Source organism: Patagioenas fasciata, chromosome 1, assembly GCF_037038585.1.
Source record: "Patagioenas fasciata isolate bPatFas1 chromosome 1, bPatFas1.hap1, whole genome shotgun sequence".
Lineage (NCBI taxonomy): Eukaryota > Metazoa > Chordata > Aves > Columbiformes > Columbidae > Patagioenas > Patagioenas fasciata.
The window spans coordinates 10,569,267-10,594,926 of record NC_092520.1 but is presented as its reverse complement, the minus strand read 5'-3'; the positions used below and the strand labels follow the sequence as shown (position 1 = coordinate 10,594,926).

At 39.9% G+C, this 25,660-nt stretch overlaps 1 protein-coding gene across 4 annotated transcripts in view; it reads left to right on the top strand.

The window, feature by feature from the left end:
• Positions 1-25,660, top strand: part of NOX4 (NADPH oxidase 4) — a 112,933-nt gene that overhangs the window by 23,292 nt on the left and 63,981 nt on the right. For 3 of the 4 annotated variants that reach the window (XM_065851124.2, XM_071802934.1, XM_071802993.1), the window contains exons 8-11: positions 936-1,016; positions 5,942-6,170; positions 8,231-8,395; positions 8,544-8,606. In XM_065851124.2, the coding sequence (XP_065707196.1) occupies positions 936-1,016; positions 5,942-6,170; positions 8,231-8,395; positions 8,544-8,606 (538 nt within the window). The remainder of the gene's footprint in view (positions 1-935; positions 1,017-5,941; positions 6,171-8,230; positions 8,396-8,543; positions 8,607-25,660) is intronic. The other variant, XM_071802899.1, reaches the window with a different exon arrangement.

The window sequence follows — 25,660 nt, the reverse complement described above, 5'->3', positions numbered from 1 at the left end:
CAGAGTTTTTTATTTAAGAATTATTTTGGCTTATGAATGAGGGTAGCTTTTTTGGTTTTGCAAGAGACTCTGCTACATGCTGTGTAGTGTGAGAGGTGTCTTTGTGTGCTATGAAGTAGAGTATTTTCTTAACCATTTGGTTGTTGTTTTTTGGTGACTGTTTTACTCAAGAAAAAGCAAAGAAGCTGCTTGTATTTTCTTTGGTCTTGGTTCTTTTTACATTACCTAACAAATTACTGATGAAAGGAAGTCCTCTTTCCCCTTCACCTCTTCTGATCCTCACAGTGGTAATGTTCTTCTTGTTCCTTCCAAAACTATCGTTCCTAGAGCCCCACCATATGTGGTCTTCTGCCTCGAAAATTCTCCTACCTGTCCTCTTGTTGCCTTCTTGCTCTCATTCCCCTTCCTTCTGTATCTCCTTCCACTACACACCCTCAGAAGTTTCTTTTACCTTTCCCAGAAGCCCTTCTGCTACTGTCTATGCTATCTGTTTGTATGTTGTACCAGAAGTGACACATTAAAGACCTCATCCCTCTATTGGGGCAGGGAGAATGCAAGGAAGCACTCACTACAAAGAGGCTGAGTTTTGAGCCTGGAGACTGAAGAATTATTCTAGGTATAAGGCTCTGATAGGGGTTAATGGGACCTGTGAAGGCAGTGAAGTCTCCTAATTTAGGAAGAGTTCTTCAACTGGCTCTGTACTTTTATGTCCTTCATCTGTCTTTCTCAGCTTTTTACTTCTGTGCCAGTCACCCATTCTTCTCAATACTTAATTGCTTGCAAGTACAGTGTACCTGTAGGAATACATACTGGGCTTTAACTATTCTACATGACTATGGCGTGTGTAACAATGTCCTATGTGCACAGGTCTGCTTTTAATTAGCAGTGATTCCATCTCAATGAAACAGCATTGAACCATGGTTTATTCTTTTCAGGGTTTCAAACTATGACATCTTCTGGTATACACACAACCTTTTCTTTGTCTTCTATATGCTGCTGATGCTGCATGTTTCTGGGTAAGTAAATGGAAAACACTGTCCCTTTTCCTGAAGCACAACCAGAAAGAACAGTTCCCTTGATTGTGCTGTTTCTGAACTCACTTGTGCACAGTGGGCTAACTTCTTGACAAGATGCTATCTTCTTCAGTTTTTCAGCAAGTTATTGTTTAAATGAAGTTCAGACTGTACCTTGGAGAATTGTGAGTTACTACAGCCAGCTAGCACATACTTCTTCACTTTCAAGTTTATTCCTTGTCCATGTTACCGATTTCTAGTGGGAAATCGAGAAAACATTACTGTTTCTTTTCTCTCCCCTTTTACCTAGCTGCTGAGGTGAGAATGTGAAGCAAAGTTGCTCATCTCTTTTTCTTTCCTCTTTGCCTTCCATTTTGACTCCTAAGGAGAGGGAAGGAACAGTCTCTCCCTAATTATCTCTTTCTCATTGCTATTATATAAAATTTACTAGATTTTTCTCCTGTTTTCACAATATCAGACCAGTGTTCATGTGCCATGAAGCTTATGGTCAGGTCTGTATCTGGCACAAATAAGCCCAGCTCTATGACAAGGTAAAGCAGCTTCTACAAGTTATGCTGCGTGAGAATCTGGTCCATTGATGTCTCCGAATTTTCCTTTGTGGATGTAGGTGAAGAGATCGGTGTAGGGAAGAGAAGATGTATTTGAATGAGGTTTGTTTCTCTGTGTCATCAAGCATCTGAAACACGTGGTGCTGGAATGTCTGTGCGACACTGAGCACCGCTGCTTAAAGTAAACAGCGAAAGGTAATTAGGCTTAGCAAGATCACGGTAGGAATATGTTGTTGAAAAAAACAAACGCAGCTTGAGATTTGGTGAATTGAAATAATGAGTTCAAAACAATTTAAACTCTTGGACTCAATTCCAGTTCTCTGTGGCTTTTTGTTGTTTGTATTTTTTTTCTTTTTTTTTCTTTTTTATTTTGACATAACTCTTGTGCATAGCCAGGGAAGATGGATCTAACTTACTCTCCCTGTCCTGCGGCAGGATGAACTTTTGCTGAATTATTCTTGACAGGTGTTTGTTTAACTTCTTGCAAACATCTGGTGATTGAGATCCTCTAACCTCCCTAGGCAATCTATTCCAGTGGTTGCTTTTGGAGTATTTTTCCTGTCCATTTTAATTCGTCTTCTTCACTATATTGTCGTTTGCCCATTGTCTTCTTAACCTTGTTGCCACTTCATGAAGGAAGAAGTCTAGTTGGAGAAGTTTGCAAACCGAGGCTAAGGGAAAACCGCAAGCATTAAACAGACTTCTTGTACACAGCCTCCTTAATATCGAATTGGAAAGCCTTTCAGTGCGAATCTAAAAGAACTGAGTGTCAGTTAAAAGTGGGAGAAGAATGAGTCATGGAGAGTGGGAGTCAGTTCAAGTTTAAGATGCCTAAATGCAGGTTTCCACATGTTTTCTAAGTGTTTGTCTCCCATTATAGTCTAATGAGTTCTAAAATATACAGTCAACGGTGCCTTAAAAATGCTTCAGCTCACCTGCTGCTACAAAGACTTACATTCAAGTGAGCTGAATTGACTTCTGGGCTCCATTAGTGATATTGATTAGAAGATCTGAAAATAAAGGAAGCTTAGACACCCGTGCTTAGGTGCCCAAGTTACTCCTACATGGCATGTCTTGGAGATATTCAGACACATGCCCAGTTACTCTACAGAGTGGGACATTTCCTGTGGCTGGACTATGCAGACAGGTTGAGTGAGCATTTGTCTTGCTTGGGAGTCTCCTTTTGAGTATTTCCACAGTATTCCTGGATTCTTGTTTTGTTTCACACTATCACAGCTATGTTTGTTCTTACTGTATCCTCTTCTTCAGGTGAGCCAAGCACTTCTCAGCAGTACATAAAGTGACATGATTCGTCTGCTATATGTTATTGGTTTGTTCTTTCATCCCTTCCCTAAGGGAGAGGAGAATCTTTCAGGGAGTTATCCTTCAAGACTTTCGTTGCTCTTGTACTTATTGCAACGTGACTTTCAAATATTTTAGTGGCTTAAGGCTTGATGCATATCTACATTAATTTATTTATATCTTAAGTCAGTAATAATGACAAAAAATAGTTTATGTAAAAACAGGAGCTTGATGTTTCTAGTACTAATGTAAGGAGCTATAAAACATGAAACATTTGGAGCCAGATCCTCAGCTGATTCCAATTTGATATTACTGTGAAGTTAGATGGGTTATACTGGTTCATTGAAGCTGACAATAAGAGTCACTTAGAGTTACCCAAGGCTTTGCCTTCTGAAAATTCTTAAGATTCCACCCACAGATCGACCTTTAGCGGACCCCTCAAACAGCTCACCTTGAGCTGAGCAGTGGAAGATGGATGAGAAAATAGGAGCAGTGTAGTTCCCTATGAAAACATTGAGAACCATTGACCTCAAGCTTATCATAATAAAAATGGAAGTAACAGTGATATGTATTTTCCAGCTCCAGCCAGAAGTGAATGTTGTCTCTGTTTTGGGCGTGGAAAATTGGGGCAGAGGTTGATGTATGCCCATGCAAATAGACTGTGTGCTGTGTTGCTCAGCCAGTAGGACACTTCCTATGACTTGTCTCTGTTGTGGTGTAACCCCAGCTGGCAACTAGGACCACACAGCTGCTTGCTCATTCCCCTCAACCCCAGGTTGGACAGGGGAGAGAATCGCAAAGGAAAACAAAAACTTGTGTGTTGAGATAAGACCAGTTTAATAGGACAGCAAAGTAAGATGAAATAATCAGAAGGATAGAATATACAAAACAAGCAATGCACAGTGTAATTGCTTACCACCTGCGACACCAATAGCCTGTCTATTCCCGAGCAGCAGTATTTACCCCCTGACCAATTCCACTTTATATACTTAATATGACATCAAATGGTAAGGAATATCCCTTTGGTCAGCTTGGGTCAGCTGTCCTGCCTTTGCTGCTTCCCAGATTCTTGTGCACCGGGTAGAGCATGAGAAGCCAAAAAGTCCTTGACCTGACTACCCAGCAACAACCAAAACATCAGTGTATTATCAGCATTCTTCTCATACAAAATTGGAAACACAGCACTATACCAGCTACGAGGAAGAAAATTAATGTTATCCCAGCTGAAATCAGGACAGTCTCTTCCATTTTTGTTTGCTAAAGATGTCCGTCTCCTACTTATTGACATCCACACAGATTTTTATGCATTCAGGTGTTGTACTGAATAAATATATGAGAATATATCTTGGGTTTCTTAGGAATAAGAATGGTGTAGCACTCAGCCTTTCTGGGAACCGATCTTGGGTGTGTAAGACAACTTGCCTTTCCTCGTCAGCTTCAGAAATTGGAATCATTGCAGCTGCTGTTAACAGGCAGCTTTGTCATCCCAGTTTGCCACTCGGTTAGCATGTTTGCAATAGTTTAAGCAAACTAGAGATCACTGGAGAAGATGCTCGTGTTTAGCTCTTCATGTCTCAAGGAAAACTTTGAATCCTCTTTTGGGATGTTCTGAGAGCAGAGAAGCTGTGAGAGCAGCTGACAGTCGTGCACACAAGGTTGATTGAAAAATTAGCACATGTGCTGTGACTTCCAGCTAAATCCATGAGGCACCATAATATTTATGGAGCAAGGAACTAGTGTAATGCTGGGGATATCTGTCACTTTGCAAATATGCGATGGCCAACAGTGATGCCAGATGCCAGCGATAGGCACGATCAAGCAATAAATAGAGACAAACATGGGTGTGGGGTGTGGGTGCATGGACACTTCCCAAGTGATTCTCCCAGGGTCAGACGTGGAGTTTAGAGTGAGCAGTTTTAACTTCCAAGCTGTATATTATTCCCTGGACCACATGGGAAACGTACCTGTCAGGACTACATTTCAGTAGGGAAGATTGCCAGTAGCCTGTTGGAGCCAGTTTAAGTTGGGAATATTGCTATGTCCTACTTCTCTCTTACAAATTAAACTCTGTGACTGTTGCACCTGCCTGTGTGTGTTGGGGAGAGGAGAGGGGAGCGTATGTCCTTATATTTGATCATATATATACTTGAGATGAGCCTTCATCACATAGCCTAACACTCAGAGGGCATATCTCACCAGACATGGTGTTGTGTGCCTAATTTCCCATCCAGCACCATTCTATATAGCTGTCATTCAGCCCTGTGTATTTTAGATAGTCCTCCTTGTGGTTTTACTCTCATCAAATCCAGATTTGGAGGCGACTAGTACTTCTGAGGAATTGTATTACTTGTATTATCGGTTTTTCCCTATTTTAAATTATTCATTCATGTGTTCAGATATCCCAGAGTGTTTCAGGTTTCTAGCTGCAGCTGCAAAGTTCTCACTTCATTTTACTATAAATTTAACTTTATCTTAAAAAACAAGCATGGAGCCCACAAAATAATTTACCAGACAGGTTCCTTGGCCATCATGCAGGACTTTAATATTTCCTTTTGTCTATTTGACAGGATGACTTTCAAAGGAGCAAATTATACTGTTGTTTGCAAACCTGGTAAACACCAAGTAGTGGGAAAATTCCTGCAGTTTATGATTTGGCAACTCAGGCCACTTCTGCTACAGATTGCCTTAAAAATGGGACTTGCTGACTGTACGGAGAATGAGTGAAAACAGCCTGGGTGTGATTGAACTGGAAATGTGATTATTTAATTTTTTTTCAAGGCTCCCACAATAGCTCCCCCTTTCAAGCAGTATTAAGCTTTAGGCTGTTCAGTGGGGGAGTGCCAAGTGAACTGGAAAAGTTAAACCTTCCCTCTAGTGACAGAGGGCTCTATTGTTGCAAAGCTTCAATTGCATTGAAAGTCCTGAAAACAAACAGAATAAGAATTCTTACAGAAGATGAGCTTGGTGACTGCTTTCTAAAACCCTCTCCGAATTAAGATCAAGTTGCTTGGTTTTGACTGTTAGTTCAATGTCTTTGCTGTTTTTATTTTCCTTTAGGGGAGTGCTCAAGTACCAGACCAACTTAAAGGAACACCCTCCTGGTTGCTTTAATCCTAACAAAACACTCCGAGAGAATATGACGGTGCCAAAGGCTTTTGAAGAGACGTTTCCTGACTATACTACTGAGCCTTTCCCAGAGGACTTATCAGTACCAGAACCCTTTGTACAAAATAACTTTATGAGCATTTGTTCTGAGGAACCCACGTTCCAGTCACACTTCCCAGAGGTCTGTATGATCCGACGTTTCAGGTATTACAAGCCAAGCCAAGTCTTTCAGTCAGCCATAACCACTAATTATTGCTTTTCCAGACCAGATGTTTTAATAATGGAAAATATTATTAAAACCTTTTCAGGCATTCAAAGATTTGGTGGAGAGAAAACAATCTGTATTAAACCCTGAACTGCATTACAATGTGATGCATAGGATAGGGTGGAAAACAGTCAAGAGATTGGCTGTAATGTTCTTTTTTGTGTATGACATGATAAGAGATGCATTGGTCTTGCTATAAATGTGACTTTAAATTACACTTCAGAGCAAACATTTATATAACATATTCATAAGGTCCCTTTGTAAGCACTGTGTGACAGTAGTTAATTGAAATAATCAAACTCCATTTGTTCTCTTTTTCACTATGCGGATGCAAGTCCTAATACTCATTTCTGGGTTGCAGTTGGTTGTGGTTCAGATTTGTATAGTCTATTGTTTGCAGACAGGCTTGTTTTGTATGTGGCGTGGGTAAATGAGTATGATGACAGTGGGGACAGAAAAGCCTTTTCTTTTTATGTTTTCCATTTTCCTTTTGTTTCTTTACGTTTTGTGGCAGCAGTTTTTTCTTCATCCATATTTTCTGTTTTCTTTTGAGAAAAGAGCTGGGCTATATTGGCAAGTAGCCTTAGGAAGTTTGGGAATGCAGAGTTCACAAACCCAAGGCCCACCATTCAAGGTGGTCCCATAACAGACCTCACAGGATTTTCTTCCTATTATTATAATTGTTTTCTGCAGAACACATATGTCCCTTTCTAGCTGCAGTGAGAACACATTTTGCTATAGAGCATGTGATCATAATAAGAAACAGTCAATTCTACATTGAAGTCCTCCAACAAAGTTCTTCAGATTTGTATTTTGTTGTGGTAATACTCCTGAATTACAAGCATCAATGTATATCTGGCTCCATATGACCCACAGGACATCAGACAGTCTTCTTTGGGGCATAACATGTCTGCTCTAGAGCCATTAATGGGAAAAAAAGAGCCACGGAAAGAAATGGCCACTCAGTGTTATCCTGGCAGCTTGTAACATTATTTTAGGACTTGTTTGGATTTGGAACTGTTTTATGCACTTAGTGATACCAAGTCTAAAAGAGGAAAAAAAAACAACCTTGGGTGTTGTGAGCTACTGAAGTTTTTATGGCCAAAGGTGTTTGAGGAAATTAAATTCTCTAGTTGCAAGAGATGCTGATGTATAACTTCAAAAATTGGGAAGAGAAGATGGATGAGGGTTGAGGGCACTTCAGTGCCATGGCTTGAATGACTGAGCAGATGTGGAATTAGTAGTTAGCTCTGCCATAAACTGTTAGTAATTGACTCATAGGATGGGATTTAGCTGAGCAGCTGTAAATGTCTCTATCTGAGGTAGTCAGCCAGGACTCCCCATATAATCAGTGCAAAGAAATGTGCATTTCCAGGGCATTATTGGTCTAGCATACGCATCTTCCACAGGGGCAAATGAATCATGATTCAAAAGAGCCCATTTCTCTCCCTTGTCTATGATTTGACACTAGCTTAATATAAGCAAAAATTCTATAGCACAAGAATCCTTCTTTCTTAGTTTTTTGCTTCTTCCTGAGATAATTAAAAAAGGTAATAGTCAAATAATATTGCGAATCAGACAGTGGTTTTCCATAAAGGTTATCCAGTTTCAGAATACTCTGGTATTTAGATTTTGAAACAGTGTATGTATTGTGTCATTAACTGTGGAAACCAGTTGCAATCTAACTACATAAAAGCAGAGGAGCATGCTTGCAAATTAGGTCATTAGCATTTTGCTCCTGATGAGTTTTATGATTGAAATTATTTGTGCTTGTGGATGCTGCTGCTGGTTAGACTGATTAAGCCCCCATAACGCGCTTGGATTTCTGCACGTAGAGAGATGTGGAGGTTACGTTTGACCGAAACACTGTTCCACAATAGATGTTAAATGAGAACCTGCAAGCACTCACGTAGGTTTGAAATTAGAAAGCAGAAAATGAAAAGTCCTCGAGGTAATGTGTTGCCGTTCTCCCATAGACCTGGTTTTGGATTTCGGGACCTCTGTGCTTGTACTGTGTGGAAAGGCTGTACCGCTACATCCGCAGCAATAAGCCGGTCACAATAACTTCAGTGATAAGCCATCCCTCCAATGTCCTCGAAGTAAGGATGGTGAAAGATGACTTTAAAGCAAGGCCTGGTCAGGTGAGTTAGTGTGCCCCTAAAAATATCCCTGCTGTTCACATGGCATTGTCTGGAGGGATAACTTTCACTTTTTATGTGTAACCCATCACTGAATGTTTTTAACATCTCTTTTATATCATTCTATTTTGTCTGGCTGATTTTGTTTCAGTATGTTATTCTACACTGTCCAAGAGTATCTGCACTGGAAAGCCATCCGTTCACCCTTACGATGGTAAGAAATATGATATTTTTTACTGTACTTTTCCTTTTATATATATTTGGTAAGCGAATGGACTTTATTGCCTTCAAGGTGAAGATTCCCTCCAGAAGAGCTTATGTTTCATTTATGAGGATACCAATGAATATGAAATGAGTTGATTATTATGTATGACAGTACTCAATGCATATTTAATTTTCTCCACTGTTGAGAAAATTATGATGGGAACTTTTTTCAAAGTCTTCCATAAGGGAAAAACAATAATAAATAAACAAATGTGATTTTGATCATTGTTTCATAAAAGAGGTTTCAGCCACTTTTGTAGGCCTTAATGCAGAATAAGCACAAATCATAATACATTTTCTGTTGTCTTTCCTATTCAATGAAAGAAAAAAACCTGCAACTGCCTTTTCCAAAGTTAGAAAAAAATCAAGTTAAAAAAAAAAAAAAAGTTTCTAAAATAGTCTTCCGCTTTATTTTTATATGAAGAGATATATGGATGACTTAATATTATATACCAGTGAAGTCATACAACATTGGGATTATTACTTACTCAGCTCAATTGGTCTAGAATGGGAACTGGACCTGCTGGAGACAAACTGGAATAAAATGAAATTGTATATAAATTTATCTGAAGTTCTCCAGGAGTGAGCAGTACAGAGGCTTGGGAGATGCTACCAAAATAATCACTGTACTGCACTGTCTATTTTGTTACAAAAAGTGGCGTCTAAGGTTGAATATTGGTGTCAGCCTTTTCTTTCCCAAGGGAAAGATTTAGGATTGCCTGAAACTGGTATTCTTCTTCAAGAAGACTATGGGGATAAATATTTTATTCTCTTCTTTGGACTGATAAATGGTACTTTATCTCCACTGAATTGTGCCTTGTTCTGTGAAACAGCTGAGATGTTTTACTGTTGCCTGAGATTCAGAGGGTAGAACCAGGTCCTGTCCACTCCCAGCTCTTTGGTTTTGTGGGGTGTGTTGGATTTTGTTTGTTTGTTTTTTAATTTATTTCTCTATATGTTGAGCCAGGAGGCAAGTACTGTCACATGGCAAGCCATGCTAAATTCTACCCAAAATAAGTGTTGTGCTGTAAATCAGGGAGTGAATCTCACTTAGGGAAGCTGCCTCTGTACAGGTTGGTGAAGCAATGTTGCTACTTGCATAACCTGATTTTTGCAAAGTTTTCTCCACTGTTCGCTTTACCAATAGAAAGTAGACGCACATATTATTTATCTGTAGTTGACTCCAGTAGGCAATTCTTAAGGCTTTCCTCTGTATAGTGCGTGAAGATAACTAGATAAGCACTGAGAAAAAATTCTGTGCATTGCAGTACTGATGGAATGGTAGCTGGGTTTTTTTTTTGTGCAGAATGATTCAGTCAGTATTTGCTTATATTTTTATTAGTTTAGTGATCATTAAAGAACTCAGCATGTCTCAGAGTGTTCTTTGCACTCATTAGGCCCTAGCATAGCTATATTTACACCTGTACTATACCAGTCAACACATCTTATTTAAACATTAATCGCAAAACATCATGTTCTTGATTTCTGACTGTCCATCTCAGTGGAAATTCAAATAATGGCAATAATTTGATCATTAGCAGTAATTGCACAGCTTGGAAGATATTAAACTGCTATAAAGATTTATTGTTCTTATATTAGGGCACTGCTAAAATAATGAATTGTGGATTCTAATTTCAAGAAATGACGTTTTCAGAGAATATTAGGCCTGGTTCTGTAGCCTTTTCTTTGGCAAGACTTCTTATTTGTTATGATGAGTGATTTCTCTGAAAAGAGACTGCTGAGATGGGCTTACTGGATTAGATCATAGGTGAAGTTGAATAGGATACTTTATTGAAGTCAAATTCTTTGTATATTCCATCCAGTATTTAGATTGGCATACTATAATAATGCATGTTATGAAAAATGATTTTTGCATGAAAACTTCTAGAACTATAAGCTATGGAAAAGAGTTTTCTTGCTTTGAATCAGTTTTATTCGTGACTATAACGCATTTATATTGAGATAATGTACAGTATATTTCAGATAAGTGTCTAGTTGATAAACTACAGTTTGTGTAATTTTTACAGTCACATATAAATATGTAACATTAGAACTAATCATTTCCACTCATGTACAATGCATTATATTTTAAGAATGTAGTACTAGACCAGGCAATTTCTGTTAATGCTCAATGCTTTACACTTTAAAGTACAGTGATATCATTCAGCATAGCAGCAAGATCGCATATGTGTTTTAACTGTTACAAGTTATGACGTTACCACTGAGTTACTGAGCTTCATTTTTATTGCCAGACACATATTTCAGTAGAACGTTATCTGTGCTGGAGAAATGCTGTTATTGGGTAAATGACCGTCTTATAGCGTAATGAGGCTTTGAAATGTCTAAGTTTATGACAATCTTTTTGCCCAGCCTAAGCAGGGGACAGTCATTTCCACATGTCTTTCTGGGTCACAGAATATGCCTTGGGCTGCTGTCCTGCTTAGAAAGCTTTTTTTGTTATTGTTTAATATGATGCCAGACATGGGACTGTGCTTACGGAGTGTGTAGGCAAGAGCTTAACTCAGTATTTTTTCTGCTCCCATCTGACCTACTTGTAGTTACCAAGCAAGCTGGAACACCACTGCTCCTTCTTTTGCTGGATGGTGATAATCCCTGGTTTATTTCTCTAGGCTGGTGTACGAGTGTGGGGCTCAGACCACAGCACAAGAAGCACAAGGGGCATGTGGGGCTTGGGGTGCTGGAAGCACAGCGACGGCTGCAGCAGAGCTGAGGGGAAGGCTACAGCCTTCTTCATGGTGCTCTTAGAATCATGGAATCATTTAGGTTGGAAGAGAACCTCAAGATCATCGAGTCCAACCATTAACCTAACGCTAGTACTAAACCATGTCCCTAAGAACCTCATCTACACGTCTTTTAAACATCTCCAGGGGTGGTGACTCTACCGCTGCCCTGGGCAGCCTGTTCCAATGCCTGACAACGCTTTGCGCAAAGAATTTTTTCCTAATATTCAATCTAAACCTCCCCTGGTACAATTTTAGTCCACTTCCTCTTGTCCTGTCACTTGTTACTTGGGAGAAGAGACCAACACCCTCCGTGCTACAGCCTCCTTTCAGATAATTGTAGAGAGTGACCAGGTCCTCCCTCAGACTCTTCTACTCCAGGCTGAACAGCCCCTATGATTCTATGATTCTGTGACTGCTGCAGCAGAGCTTGGGGAGAAGGCCTTCTCCTGGTGCTCTTCTCCTGCTTAGACTCTGTGTGTTGTGATGTCCTGTCTAAGCTGATGAAACATCTCACTGTTCCTGCAATATGCTTAAAAGATGAGAAGTGACCAGTTCAGACATATCGTTCTACTCCAAGCAAGGACTGTAAGCAAAAGCGCAAAGGAAGGGGTGAGTCAGAGTGAAGGAGTCATGCAGATATTTTACTAGTCCCTTCCCTTTTCAAGGTTGTGTAATATTTACAGTTTAGCTCAGTTTCTTACATAATGCTGGGGTGGAGGAAAACACTAGGAGGCTGTGTAAAGAGCCTGAACCCACTCCCATTGCACTCTGGCAAAGCTCCCATGTGTTTTACTGGGAGCCTGAGAGAGCTCTGAATCGTAACCAAGTGAGCATAAAGGGGTAGGTATTGTTCAGAAATGTTTGCCGTTAATGTTTCTTTTCTTTTCTTTTTTTATAATTTGAAAGTGTACTTCCCCCTAATGATGGAAGGAATGAGCAGAAATAATTGGTGCAAAATGCACATGGGAATTTGGAGAGGCAAAACTCAACGTCACTCTGAACTCTGACAGTCTGGTTTCTTTGCTAACATGTCACCTGGCTCTTCCATCAAAGGTTTCATGACACAGAATCACACACTGGCTGAGATTGAAAGGGACCTCGGGAGGTCATCAGATCCAACATCCCTGCTCAAGCAGGGCCACCTAGACCCAGTTGCTAAGCATCAAGTCCAAACAGTTTCTGAGTATCTCCAAGAATGCAGACCTCGTAACTTCTCTTGGCAACCTGTACCAGTGTTAGGTCACCCTCACAATAAAAATATGTTTCCTGATGTTCAGAGGGAACCTCCTGTGTTTCATTTTGTGTCCATTGCTTCTGGTCCAGTCACGGGGCACCACTGAAAAGAGCCTGGCTCCATCCTCTTTGCACCCTCCCGTCAGTTATATGTAAGGTATATACAAGGTGCCCTTAAGCCTTCTCATCTCCAGGCCGAACAGTCTCAGATCTCTCAGCCTTTCCTCACAGGAGAGGTACTCCAGATGCTTAATCATCTTTGTGACTCTCTCCAGAATGTCCATGTCCCTCTTGTACTGGACAGCCCAGAACTGGACACAGTATTCCAGGTGTGGCCTCACTAGTGCTGAGTAAAAGGGACATCATCACCTGTCTTGACCTGCTGGTGATGTCATTTGTACACTTTGAAATTCTGTCACTCGTAAATACCAATTCTCCCTCATGATCAATGTGGAAGATGGCATTTTTTAGCTCCATTTTTAATGCGTGCTTCCACTGTTTTTTATTCAGTAGTGTGACTTTGTATTTACTAGTGTGACTCCTTGAATTTGTAATACATTGGAAATTCTGGAAATGATAATGAAGGGAAGACCCAACATTTGGGATTCCTGCAAGTGAGCTGCTGGCCAGTTCGAGGTAGTTCATAGACTCCTACTGCCTTCATATTGTCTTCATTGCCCCATTATCTTATATTTCACTTTTGCAAAATATTTTTTTTAACACGTTTTACTGTGCTTTTTTCACTGGTTTCTGTATCCAACTGTTACTGTGCTGTGTAAGATGATGTGAGTAACATTTTCAGTCCTGAATGCCCTTGTGTCCAATTTACTTATTTTAGATAGGATATTATTGCATCTTACAATTGAATCTGAGCAGAATACAGTCAGCTGCAAGGTATTTTGGTCTGTAATGAGGTTAAATATTTTTGGTAAATAAATACTTTAGCTGAGGGTTTGTAAAGGGACAAATTATTTTTGTGTGTTTCCACTTGATGAACTCTTTTAAGGAGATTTGTCTTTCAGACCAAGCACACAATGTAGTCTGGAGATCAGACCGTCCAAAGAAACATGGGAAATCTTCTCTTTAGTGCTTTGCTTCCCAAGACTGACATTTCTTTACACTTCTGTGGAAGAAAGTATGGAACTCATCTGCTGTGGAGTACAGTTCAAATGTCATTGTCTATAGCAATCTTTAAATCTTGGCAAAGAAAACACATGTCACCAGTAGTAACAATTTCTAGTAGTGGGGATGGTCCTTCATTACAATTCATATGTCCAAAATGTTACTTTCACTTTCTTTAGTATTGTGGTTGCTCCTCATTTTAACCTGTATGAAGAAGAAGAAACTCAGACTTGCAGTTTATGGTGACATTGGCTTTCTTTCCATCTCTATCTTACATTTTCCACTTAGTGTTCTCTCCTCAGACACTTAATCACACTACTGATTATTTGCACCGTCATCATGAAAGCATAGTATTGACCATTTATGGTTGTGCACTTCCTTTTATTGCTAATGAATCACTTCAGAAGTAGATTCCCATTTAAAATATATATTAATGTCTTACGAGAGAATTCACCTTTTCTGCTATGTTTTTGGAATTTCTTGCATTGGCATGCAGTGATTGGCAGTAAGCCTCATGGAAATAGTCTTGAGTTTTGCAGATGTTAAGTTCTTCAAAAGATGTGCTGGGTCCTTTCATGTGGTCTCTGCTGAATCTACTACAGAGCCAATGCAAGCCACAAACTCCTTCAAACTGCAATTCAGACAGTTTGGCTACCAAAACACTGGTGTCTACTCCCAGCACCTCATAAAGCTTGGTAACCTTGTTGTTTTACTAGTGTTGATTCACTTGTGGCAGAAGAAGGTAGGAAACAATTACATCACGTTGTATGGAACTTAGATTGTGACAGACCTTGAAATAAGGACTAGACCAAGAGGTGAATTCTTCTAAATTTGGAGATGGCTCAGATCTGAGGTTTGGTGGAAACTTCTGCTCTGCAACAAACATCCACAAATGCAGGATCAAATGATTTGTTATCTCAAATTTATGACAGTTTTGGTTGTCACTGCCTGCTGTCACGCCCTTGTTTTCCCTTGGAACTGAAATCTGTGTTCCACAAAGATAGAAATACTGTTCTGCTTTTGTGGTGTGAATTCAGAGCTCACTTAAACTGCAGGCTGAATAGCGTAAAGTTTAAAATCCTTCCTCCTGGTGCATGCAAGGGACAGTGCAAACCATTCTAAACTGTTCTTCCAGTGGGTGCCACCTCTAAACTAGAAGTAGCACCTCTGAAGAGAGAAGAAAATTAGTCCCAGTGATGATACATGCAGTTGAGAACTGAATCTTTCATCAAAACTTCTTTACTGCTGCCTTTTACAGTGGTGGCCTTGGAGCAAAGCATAGCAGGTGCTGTGGTGATTGAATGAGTCACTTTGCAGTATCCTCTTTGTTGAAGGTGAACTGCTGATGGAGAAGCTTCATTAAGTTTTGTTTTATGGCAACAACAGAGATATGATATTTGGAAGAGTAATTTTTTTCTTTTTTTCCACCTAAAATGTTTGGTCTCAAGGGATTTTCCTCTTTCATTTCTGACAATTGTGTGTGTGTATAGTAGATTATCTTGTCAAGTATTTTGACACTTCACCATAACAGGATATCTGAAGTATTACTTTAGCACTCAAGACATGAGACGTTAGAGTTTTATGCATTATATGTAGCCACTGAGACAACACCTCCTCTACACAGGCACTCTTGTCGTGCAAAACAGAGGGGAGTGCTTTTGGCTGATCTGTACTTCAGTAGAATGAGGGCAAGAGACTCTTCCAAGAGACACTCAGGACAGGAGCCAAACTTAAATCATCTGAATCACATTATTGCATTGACTAGAGAAGGTGCTAGAGTCAGCCCCGGGGAATCGCTTTCTGGATGTTGTGGGTGCTGGAGAGGCAGGAGGCTTTAGGAGTTTCTGGGAACTGAATTCTGCGCTCTCTAGTTCTTCTCTAGTGATTTTGGTCACTCAGGCAAATAATCCATACTGAATTTCTCTGAGGTTCAGGAAATCGTTTTGTTGGACGGGATGAAACAATAAATCTTTGCTCACTAAGATCAGGCTCTTCAAGCAGAGAAAAAGCACTGCTTGGTCTGCACAGGTCAACCGTCAGTGACTGACTTTATGTAGAGATTTCTTTCCTTTCTCCATCATTCCTCATGTCCCAGCATCATTGGCAGGATGCCCCCTCCTCTCTTGCAGTTCCCCTTTAAGCATCCAGAATACCTTTTGGAAACAATTGAAAAGACACCTGTTATTAAGATAAAAGACTTAATGTGAAGATGTTGATCTGCATTGTCAGAAGTTGACTGTCAATGTAGAAAGAATAGCACCTCTTCTGCTCTTGTGAACAGTGCAACCTTAAATATTTTGGATAAGTGGCTTCATACTTTACCCATATCTCTAAAGCTGTCCAGGGCCTCATTTGTCATTCCAAGATAATATATCCCGAACTTGTTGCTGTCTTTTCAGATCAATACTGTTTTAGCATTGAATTTGTCCCTCTTTGACTTTTTTTGATTAACACGTACATGTATCACAGAATGCTCTTGTTGATACTCTGAGGGAACTTGCGTAAATGCTCGTTGAGCTTTCTCTGCCTCACTGTTTAAGACATACTCTGCATATCCGCTGATTAGTAACTTCATGAGATAGAATTAATAGAGGCAGATGGCACAGAATTGGCACGTACAAAACAAAAAAACAGAACAAACCCAAAACAAAGATCTCAGCTTTATATTAGTATTACTGGCCACTTCTTCAGATCCTCCAAAGAGTTCTGACCCTTCATTCAATGTCTAGATCCTAGTTCTGGCAGCAGGTAAGCAGAGATCAACTACCCACAACAGGTGATTTGAAACTTTCTTTGGAACTAGAAATTTTCTCCTGTGTTATAATGTGCTCTGACCTTCCCTACTTCAGTGCTGCATAACAAATCTGCTTTTAGATCCCATTGAAGTAGAAGCTGGATGACTATGGTAATAAAAAGCTCCAAGAAGTTCTGGCCTTTTGCTTGTTCTCCATCTTCTTGCACAGGTGTTTAATTTGAAGCAGATCACATCATGAAGATTTGTAGTGCAATGGAATCTTTTTATAGATTAATTTTCCTTGTTACATCCACACCTCTATTAAGTCCACTTGGTATCCGGATTTAACCATGACAGGACTACAGGCTGATGGCCCTGACCTGTACATTTGAATTTTTGGGCTTGATGTCATGTCAGAAAGGTCTCAGCAAATAATATACGAGTATAAACAATGTCACAAGTAACGTATTTACTTTCGTAAGGGAAAACCAGTGTTTTGTAGAGCCAGCGTTGTCTTTATCCGTGGATAATCCAGAGATAAGTTAAAATCAGTGACGGTATTAACAATCTAGCAGTAAAATTTTAGCTCCGAGCTTATTTTAAGCAAGAAGTTTTGTACTGTGCAAGGAGCAAAACTGGAGATGATGGGGAAACACAAGTCCTGTACTATAAACTTGAGAAGTAAACTAGCCACAACAGGAAAAGCCTAGGGGCCAAATTCTGAAATACTTCATTAAAAAAAAAAAATTGAAAAGTTGTTGGAAGTTTGCCTGAGTAAAAAGTATCTGAGGACATCAAGAGCTAAGTTCATACTGACAGATAAATACAACAAAAACAAAATCTACTATGATGACATTCTAATAAGATTTGTAAATAACTTGTGCAAATGATTATGAAACTTGGCTTTATGAAATGATTTACAGAGCATTTAGGGGAATGCAGATATTGTGAAGTATCTTGCTGGCAAACTGAAGAAATCCCTAGAGCTTGTCTGCTCTTCATAGAAGTTGAAAATCTAGCAGCTGGTTGACAAAGAATTTAAGTAAAACAAAAATCAAAGAGATTAATATTTCAGATGCCTTCAAGTACTTCCTTAGACTTGTTTGTTTGGTTTGGTTTGGTCTTGGGCATGACAGTTTTGAGTTCTGTGTAAAAACCTTAAGTAAACCTTCATTTTCATTTAAACTTATCTGACTTCTCTGGATCAAGGGAACACAGACATTTAAGTTCAATAAATCCTGAGTCCTTCAGGAGATACTTTAAACAGAAACTGTCTCCCTTTCATGAACAGGCTTTTTTCTGATATTATGAAAGTAAATTTACAATATATAACAAGTATGTACTCAGTTGTGCAGAGAAGGATGTTTTCTCCCATCAGAGATAGTGCTTCTAGGTTAACTGCTAGGTCAGGTTAGGGAAAGGTCTAGAAAGTAAAGAAGAGATTCCAAGATGAAAAAAACAGTCACCACATTTAAGCATGAGCACAATTAAGACACAGACACAATATTAAAGCAAATGAAGCATCCTGCTTCTTGCTGTCTTGATTTTAAGACCAGCTGACTGACTGGGGTCTGTGCTTTAGCCTCGTAAAATACTGTGTGTGCTGGTAGGGTAGTTTGGAGAGACATGGCATTCCTTGAGATGTTGGTGATCCAACTATAAAACCTATTGATTGCCATTTCCACCAGTGCCACACACCACTGGGAGACAGTCCATAGTTTCTGCTCAGGGAAGATGGAGAAGGAGCCTGTTGTGCCCTTCAGTTTCCTTGGTCATGCATTCATCAGCTCAGGGCAGTGTGGTTTGCCAACAACAGCCTGGTGTGCATCAAAGATAGTGTGGCCAGAAGGACTATGGAAATGATCGTCCCCTGTACATGGTGCTGGTGAGGCCCCATTTTGAATACAGTGTTCAGTTTTCGGCCCCTCACTATAGGAAAAACAATGAGGTACTGGAGAGAGTTCAGAGGAGGGCAACAAGGCTGGTGAGGGGTCTGGAGCACAAGTGTGATGGGAGCAGCTGATGAAACTGGGGCTGTTCAGCCTGGGGAAAAGGAGGCTGAGGGGAGACCTTGTTGCTGTTTACAACTACCTGAAAGGAGGTTGTAGCATCGAGGGAGTTGGTCTCTTCTCCCAAGTAACATGTGATAGGACAAGAGGAAATGGCCTGAAGTTGCACTAGGGGAGGTTTAGATTGGGTATTAGGAAACATTTCTTCAGAAGGGGTTGTCAGGCATTGGAACAGGCTGCTCAGGGCAATGGTGGAGTCACCATCTCTGGAGGTGTTTAAAAGGCGTATAGATGAAGTTCTTAGGGACATGGTCTAGTGCTAGATTTAGATTATGGTTGGACTCAATGACTCGGAGAGGCAACCTTGGGCAGAAACAGCTCTGCTGACATTCACTCCTTCAGGGATGAAGGCTTGCATCCTGAGGATCCCATAAGGCTTATTCCATCTAGCTAGCAACCTGAAATGCATGAATTATATGGACTGAATATTGCTAGGATTGAACCATTTTTACTATGTTGTAGAGAGTTGGATTCTATGATTCTTATGGGTCCCTTTCAACTTGAGTTATTCTATGAAATGTAATGTGTGTGCTGGGAATGAAAGGGTAGGCAGTAAGTTTTTTACCTTGGTTAAGGTGCAGAAGCAATGACATACTGACTAGTCTGTAGAAGTGTATCTTTGTAGTGCATCTGTAGCTGCAAAATTTCATGGGATCAGGCTATTCCAGACTTACTAAAAACAGTGAAGTTATTTCATATTATTTGTTCAATATAAGAAACATTGTATGCAGTTTACATTTGTAACTATTGGTTTATTTACAATCTTAAGATATCTGTTACAGTAAAGAGTCATGTTGTGGTGCAAGAGTGAAATCAAGGAACTCATAGATTGAGACTTTTAAAAAAATGTTTTGAACACTGAGAGTAATTGAGCAACTGAAGACTACAGGGAGTGAAGTACCAAGTGCTGAACTATGGACTCACGGGAGCTGGTGGGTGTGGGTTTGTGGTTTCTAACAGAAGATGTTACCCCAGATGATCTTGTCACTGCAGCTGACCAGTGATGCATCCTGAGCACCTCACAGTGTTATAGTGTGGTTTCTTTATCACTAGCAAGACTGCAGGTGTTTGGGGTTGTACAACAAGGAGTATAAGGGGCTGGAAAGCGAAAGGGAAAAGTGTTTGGCATATGTTTCTGCAGCTGGGCCGCTTGCAAGGAGTTAGCTCTGCAATGGGAGGGCTCTGGCTGAAACAATGAATATTCAAGGCACAATGATCTCAACTTGTTCATCCAGACAGTCTTGATGCTTAAATCATGGTTAGGATTTCCCCACATTCAGAGATGTTATGATGTCTGCTGATGTTTGCCAGTTAAATTAGGATGGCTGTAGGGTCAAGTCTCTAACAGAGAAGGATTTTAGACAAAATCTGATCTGTAAAGTAACCCAAAACAGAAAAATGAGCAGAGCCTTGTTAGACAATCTCCTAGCCTTTGAGGTAGAGATGTTTTCAAAAGAGGAACTCCTCATATTAACTTTCATTCCTCCAAAATTTGCTTGTGGTGGGATTCATTAAGTTAAAAAGGGTGGCCCAGTGTAAAAGAGTTCAACTCCTATGAGTCAGGCTGAAGTCTAGCTACTATTTTTTGGCAACATTTATATAGCATGCCTATGTTTGTCATCACTCCTCTTCATTTTCTAATGTCGGGATGAATCATTTTAGGAATGTTTATATCAGTTCTGCATGAAACCAGACAAGCTACAGCTTACCGAGCTTCTGAGGTTCACAATTTTTTGTCAGTTGACAAGGCTGAAAACCTTTTCCTTTTCCTTTTCCTTTTCCTTTTCCTTTTCCTTTTCCTTTTCCTTTTCCTTTTCCTTTTCCTTTTCCTTTTCCTTTTCCTTTTCCTTTTCCTTTTCCTTTTCCTTTTCCTTTTCCCTTCCCTTTTTCCCTTCCCTTTTTCCCTTCCCTTTTTCCCTTCCCTTTTTCCCTTCCCTTTTTCCCTTCCCTTTTTCCCTTCCCTTTTTCCCTTCCCTTTTTCCCTTCCCTTTTTCCCTTCCCTTTTTCCCTTCCCTTTTTTTTTATTTTTTATTTTTCTTCTTTTTTCCTCTTCTTCTTTCTCCTTTCTTTTTTCTCTTTTTCTTCCCCTTTGTCCTCTTTCTCATCCCTTTCTTTTCCCCCTTTTCCCCCTTTTCCCCCTTTTCCCCCTTTTCCCCCTTTTTCTCTTTTTTTCTCTTTTCCCTTCCCCTTTCTCTTTTTTCCTCTTTTCCTTTTCCCTGTTTTCTTTTTTCCCTGTACAGTAGGGTTAATAAGTTGGTTGTGTTTAATTCTTTCCCCCCTCTTTCAAGTTCTGCATCTTTCCCAAACTTGCTAAGTCTTTAATGTGTTTTTCTTGATCTGTGTAAGGGCTCATCTGAGTCTGGATCAAAGCTGGGCTGATCAGCTGGAGTTCATGGAGCAGTTGGTTCATCCTGGCAGGCTGGCAGGCAGGCCTCATATCATGTTTTTTCCCCCAAAGTGAAAGTCTTCTTTGAAGGAGTTTCCCTTTAAGCAAACTCCACAATGAGCTTTTGAATTCATAAAATCAGACAATGGATGAGGTTTGACTTTGTTCTTCCAGCTGTGGCACAGATCTTTGTCAGTTTGGGCACTATTCAGACCACTAACTACAGCACCAAACACAGACATTGGTGTGGTGCATCAGCTGGAGAGCAATATCTCCACAGGAATTTGTAAGGAGCTTTATTTGCCGAGTCATATGGGAGCACATAACTTGGGCATCCCTTTCATCTCCTTTTTTCTGATAACAGATATTCTGCAGTGTTATCCTGATGTATGTGTCAGTGCTGTAGTCAAAAACCGACATGTCTCTAAAGATTCTTCACAGTTCTTATAGTCGAGATGTACAGAAGAACTGGAAACTTTCAGAAATTAACTATTTTCTTGCTAGTTTGCTGTGGACCCATCCCAACTCCCTGCACCCCAAGGTCTAAAAAGAGCGTTGCACAATATTTCAATAGTATTTAATAAAATTAAAATTATTTCAATAAGGTTTGTCTTGTTTCTGCCACAGTTAATTTGCATGCCATAGTATTTTAGTCAAATGAGTGTTGCAAGTGGGGTTCATTTAACTCTTCAAAATGCAGAAAGAACTACTGAAAAGCTTACCACTTGTGACCTTTCATTTAACAAAGTCTAATGCCCCTTCTCATTACAGGCTATTCAAGTTAGTGATTTACCTGTTTGGAAAACATTAATTAAGGAAAAGGAGCTAAGAAAAAGTATTTTTTTATTTCAAGATTGGCTAATCCTTACTATTTGTACTTGGGCAGTATACTGGGCAATATGGAAAAAACAAAAAACAAAGGGCTGCATGCATCTCTTGCCATAGTACAGTTAATAGTCACTGGATTGTTTCTTAGGGCTCTCACATCAAAAGAAGTAGGGGGAAATCCAAGTACTATTTGCCAAAACGCATTCTAAAACCAGTTTTAATTGGTTTGGGTCTCAGCTTCAGAGGGGACATCCTGCATTGCTGAGGCCACTTTGGTACACCTTTATTTGACTAAGACTCATGTATTTACTGTCTTTCTTTCCAATTCAAAAGGGTGTTTCAGCATGTTCTTGACTTCACAGAATATAAACATATATCAGTTTAAATGTGTATATGAGATGGCTGTAAGAAAGATCTTAGAATCACAGAATCATTTTGGTCAGAAGAGACCCTCAAGATCATTGAGTCCAACCATTAACCTAACTCAAGCACTGAACCGTATCCCTAAGAACCTCATCTATATGTCACCAGAGATGGTGACTTAGACACTTCTTTGGGCAGATCTTGAAGCAGTTATTTAGCTGTACAATGTTTCAATATGAGTTATGGCAAATTGAAAGTAAAATAGATGATCAGAGACTTAGATATGTAAAATGGACAGGAGTGTCATAATTCACAAGATTATTGATACTATTTCTCATAAAATCCTCATAGAGTAGTTGATGAAGCATAGAATAGATGAATGGGCAGGGAGGTAGGTGGAAAACTGACTGAATTGATGGACTGAAAGGATTGTGGTCAGTAGCACAAAGTCCAGCTGGCATTGTACCTCAGGGTTGTACAGTGCTAATGAAACAGAACTGGGAAGAGTGGTTGATACACTAGGTGGTTGTGCTGCCATTTGAGGGACCTTGAGAGGCTGGAAAAGTGGGCTGATGGTAACCTCCTGAAGATCATGAAAGGAAATTGCCAAATCCTACCTCTGGTGGACACCAAGTTGACCATGAGCCAGCAATGTGCCTTTGCAACAGAGAAGGCCAACAGTATCCTGGACTGTATTAGGTAGGGCATTGCCAGCAGATTCAGGGAGACGACCCTTCCTCTGTGCTCCACACTGGTGAAATACATCTGGAGCTCTGTGTCCAGTTCTGGGTTCAAGAGGAACATGCAGCACAAAAGGCCATGAAGATGATTAAGGAACTGGAGCATCTCTCAGATGATGAGAGGCTGAGAGAGGTGGAACTATTGGAAGACTGAAGAAGTCTGAGCCAGACTCTTCTCAGTAGCACCCAGTGATGAGACAACACAAACTGAAATACAGGACATTCCATCTGAACTTAAGGAAAAAAGCAGTTTCTATGAGGGTCGTACAGGTTGCCTAGAAAGTCTGTGGAGTCTCCATGCTTGGAGATATTCAGAACTCAGCTGGACACTGTCCTGGGCTACCTGCTCTTGCAGACCATACTTGAGCAGGAGGATTGAAGTAGCCAGTCTCCAGAGGTGCTTTCTAGTCTCAGCTACCCTACAATTCTGTGATTTCATGAAGAAAGTTGAATATATAAGAGGATATTTTCTTTGCACTTCATTACATGTGCCCAGTGGTCTGTTAATAACATGGGAAAGTTTACTCACTTTCATGATTAAACTTCTGAAAAGCTGTCTTTGAATATTTTCTTAACTTTCTGGAATATATTCTGTAACAGTCTGGAAAAAGCTACAATTTGGAAACTAAATTCTGTTTAGAGACCTGAGATAAAATACGTGTTTTGTGCAGTAAAATTGTAAATACAACTTTCAAAGTTAAAATTACAAGTTTGTAGGAGAGTCTTAAGTATGAAGAGACCTCTGGAGATCATCTGGTTCAAACTTCTGGTGCAAGGGCCATAGATTAGGTTTTCCGAGGACCTGTGGAGCTGAATTAGCAAGAGAAATTGCACCATTTCTCTCTCTACTTATTCCATGATGAAGAATATTTTCTTATGTTCAGGTGAAATTTCTCCTGAAGCAACTTGTGCCTCGGTCTCTTGTCCTGTCACTATGCATGGTGGGGAAGAGAGCATCTTCATTTTCTCTATAGCTATTGTTTAGGTATTGGAAGACATGGTTCTCCCTGAGCCTTCTCTTCTGTGGGTTACACAAACACATTACCTTTTGACTTCTCTTGTATGTCAAGTTCTCCAATCCCCTCATCATCTTTGTGGCCTTTCGCTGGACCATCTACACTGTAGATTCTACAGTCTTTCTCTCTCTTGAACTGGGAGTAATTAACTTTGTGCAGCCTAGATGATAGGCATGTTTCTTCTGGTAAGACTTAGCAACACAATAAGATTTTTCCAGAACTCTCTGAGGAACTCTCATGCCCAGTTATAGGTATCAAAGTAGGCTTCCCAAAGTCTAAAGAGATGTAAACCTCTTTGTTATTGGGCAGTTTTTTAAAGTAGAGCAGAAAGGAACTAGTCAGAAGGGTAATGTGAAGGATAACAGGTTTGAACATATTCTGACAGGAGATGATGAGTATTCTACCATTAACTTTAATGGAAGAAGGGAATGACAGACAACTTTCTAGATGTGCTGAACTGGGACTGTGCATAGTTGGTCTAAGAAAATCACTCAACTTCCTGTGAAACACATAGAGGCCTGGGACATCCCAGACTGATAAATAAACTCTGCGGAGGGCTCTTACAGAAGCCCACAGGAGAACAGATCTTGTTGCTGCCACTTCACAACTTTGTAGCTGAAGGGCTGCTTACCTGCTCTTGTATGGAGAATTGGTCTTGATACCTTTGTTGGAAGACACTGCAACTAGCCATGGCAAATATGGGCCTTGTGTGAGGTTTGCTTTCCTTTATGCCTTTTTTTGGAAGGCTAAGACTTGCTGAAATAATTCTGACTGGAAAATTTATGTACTAAAATTTATAGGAAAACTTGAATGGTGACAAGGAATTAAATACGAGTCTGTCTAGTAATCAGTACTCTTAAAAAGAATGCTCTTCTCCTTCAGGAAAGTGGAGTGGCTCTCTAGGACATTGTATTTCCTCTTCTAGTTTTGCCAAGATGTAGTGAATACCAACATTTTATCTGTGTCTGCTGCTACATAAGAAACTGATGGGAACTGATCCTTAGTCTTGAGGCCAGTGGTTCTCCACTTCACTACAGGCTATCTTGGGAACACTAATGACGGTGGTCCAGAAGACAACCAAGAGGTGTCCTCACAAATATCGTGTATGATTGAGTATTTGGTGCTTGGATTCTACCTGGACTTCTTTTATTTATAATATAGATGTGCTCCTTTAATTTAACCACTCTCCTCAGAATTGATATTGGTCTGTAGCAGTAGAAAAAAGAAAGAATTGTCATCTGTTGGATGCTGGATTTATGATGGAACTTGGATCAATCATTAACAGGTTCTAAGAAAGACGTCAAAACTCAGTAGTAATATTTTCTATCAAAAAGAAACCAAAGGTGTTGGTTTATAGAAGGAAAGCAAAGAATCATTTTCTGAGGGATAGTTGCTCGTCCTGTTTATGTGTGAAACATTTGGTGGTTTTAGATACTGTGGTGTGGATAAAACTGTAAATAATATCATTCCTGTCTTCATGGTCATGAGTAACTAGCCCTGAGGTGAGGGCATAGGTGCAGAGTGAGAGATTGGTGGCTGCAAAGTGATTTTTATGCTGTGCCGTGCAATCTGATGTTTTCCTTTTCAAACTCTAAGCTCTTGTGAAGTGCAGCAAAATCTAGCTTTCATTTGGAAGAAAGCATCAGTTGAGTGAGAATGATTGGCTTGAAAACATGTGCCCTGACATTCAAGAACCAGAAGTCTCTTAAATGCCTTGATTTAGGAGTGAATGGGGTAGTTCCTGGTTTTTTAATGTGTCAATAGCAGAA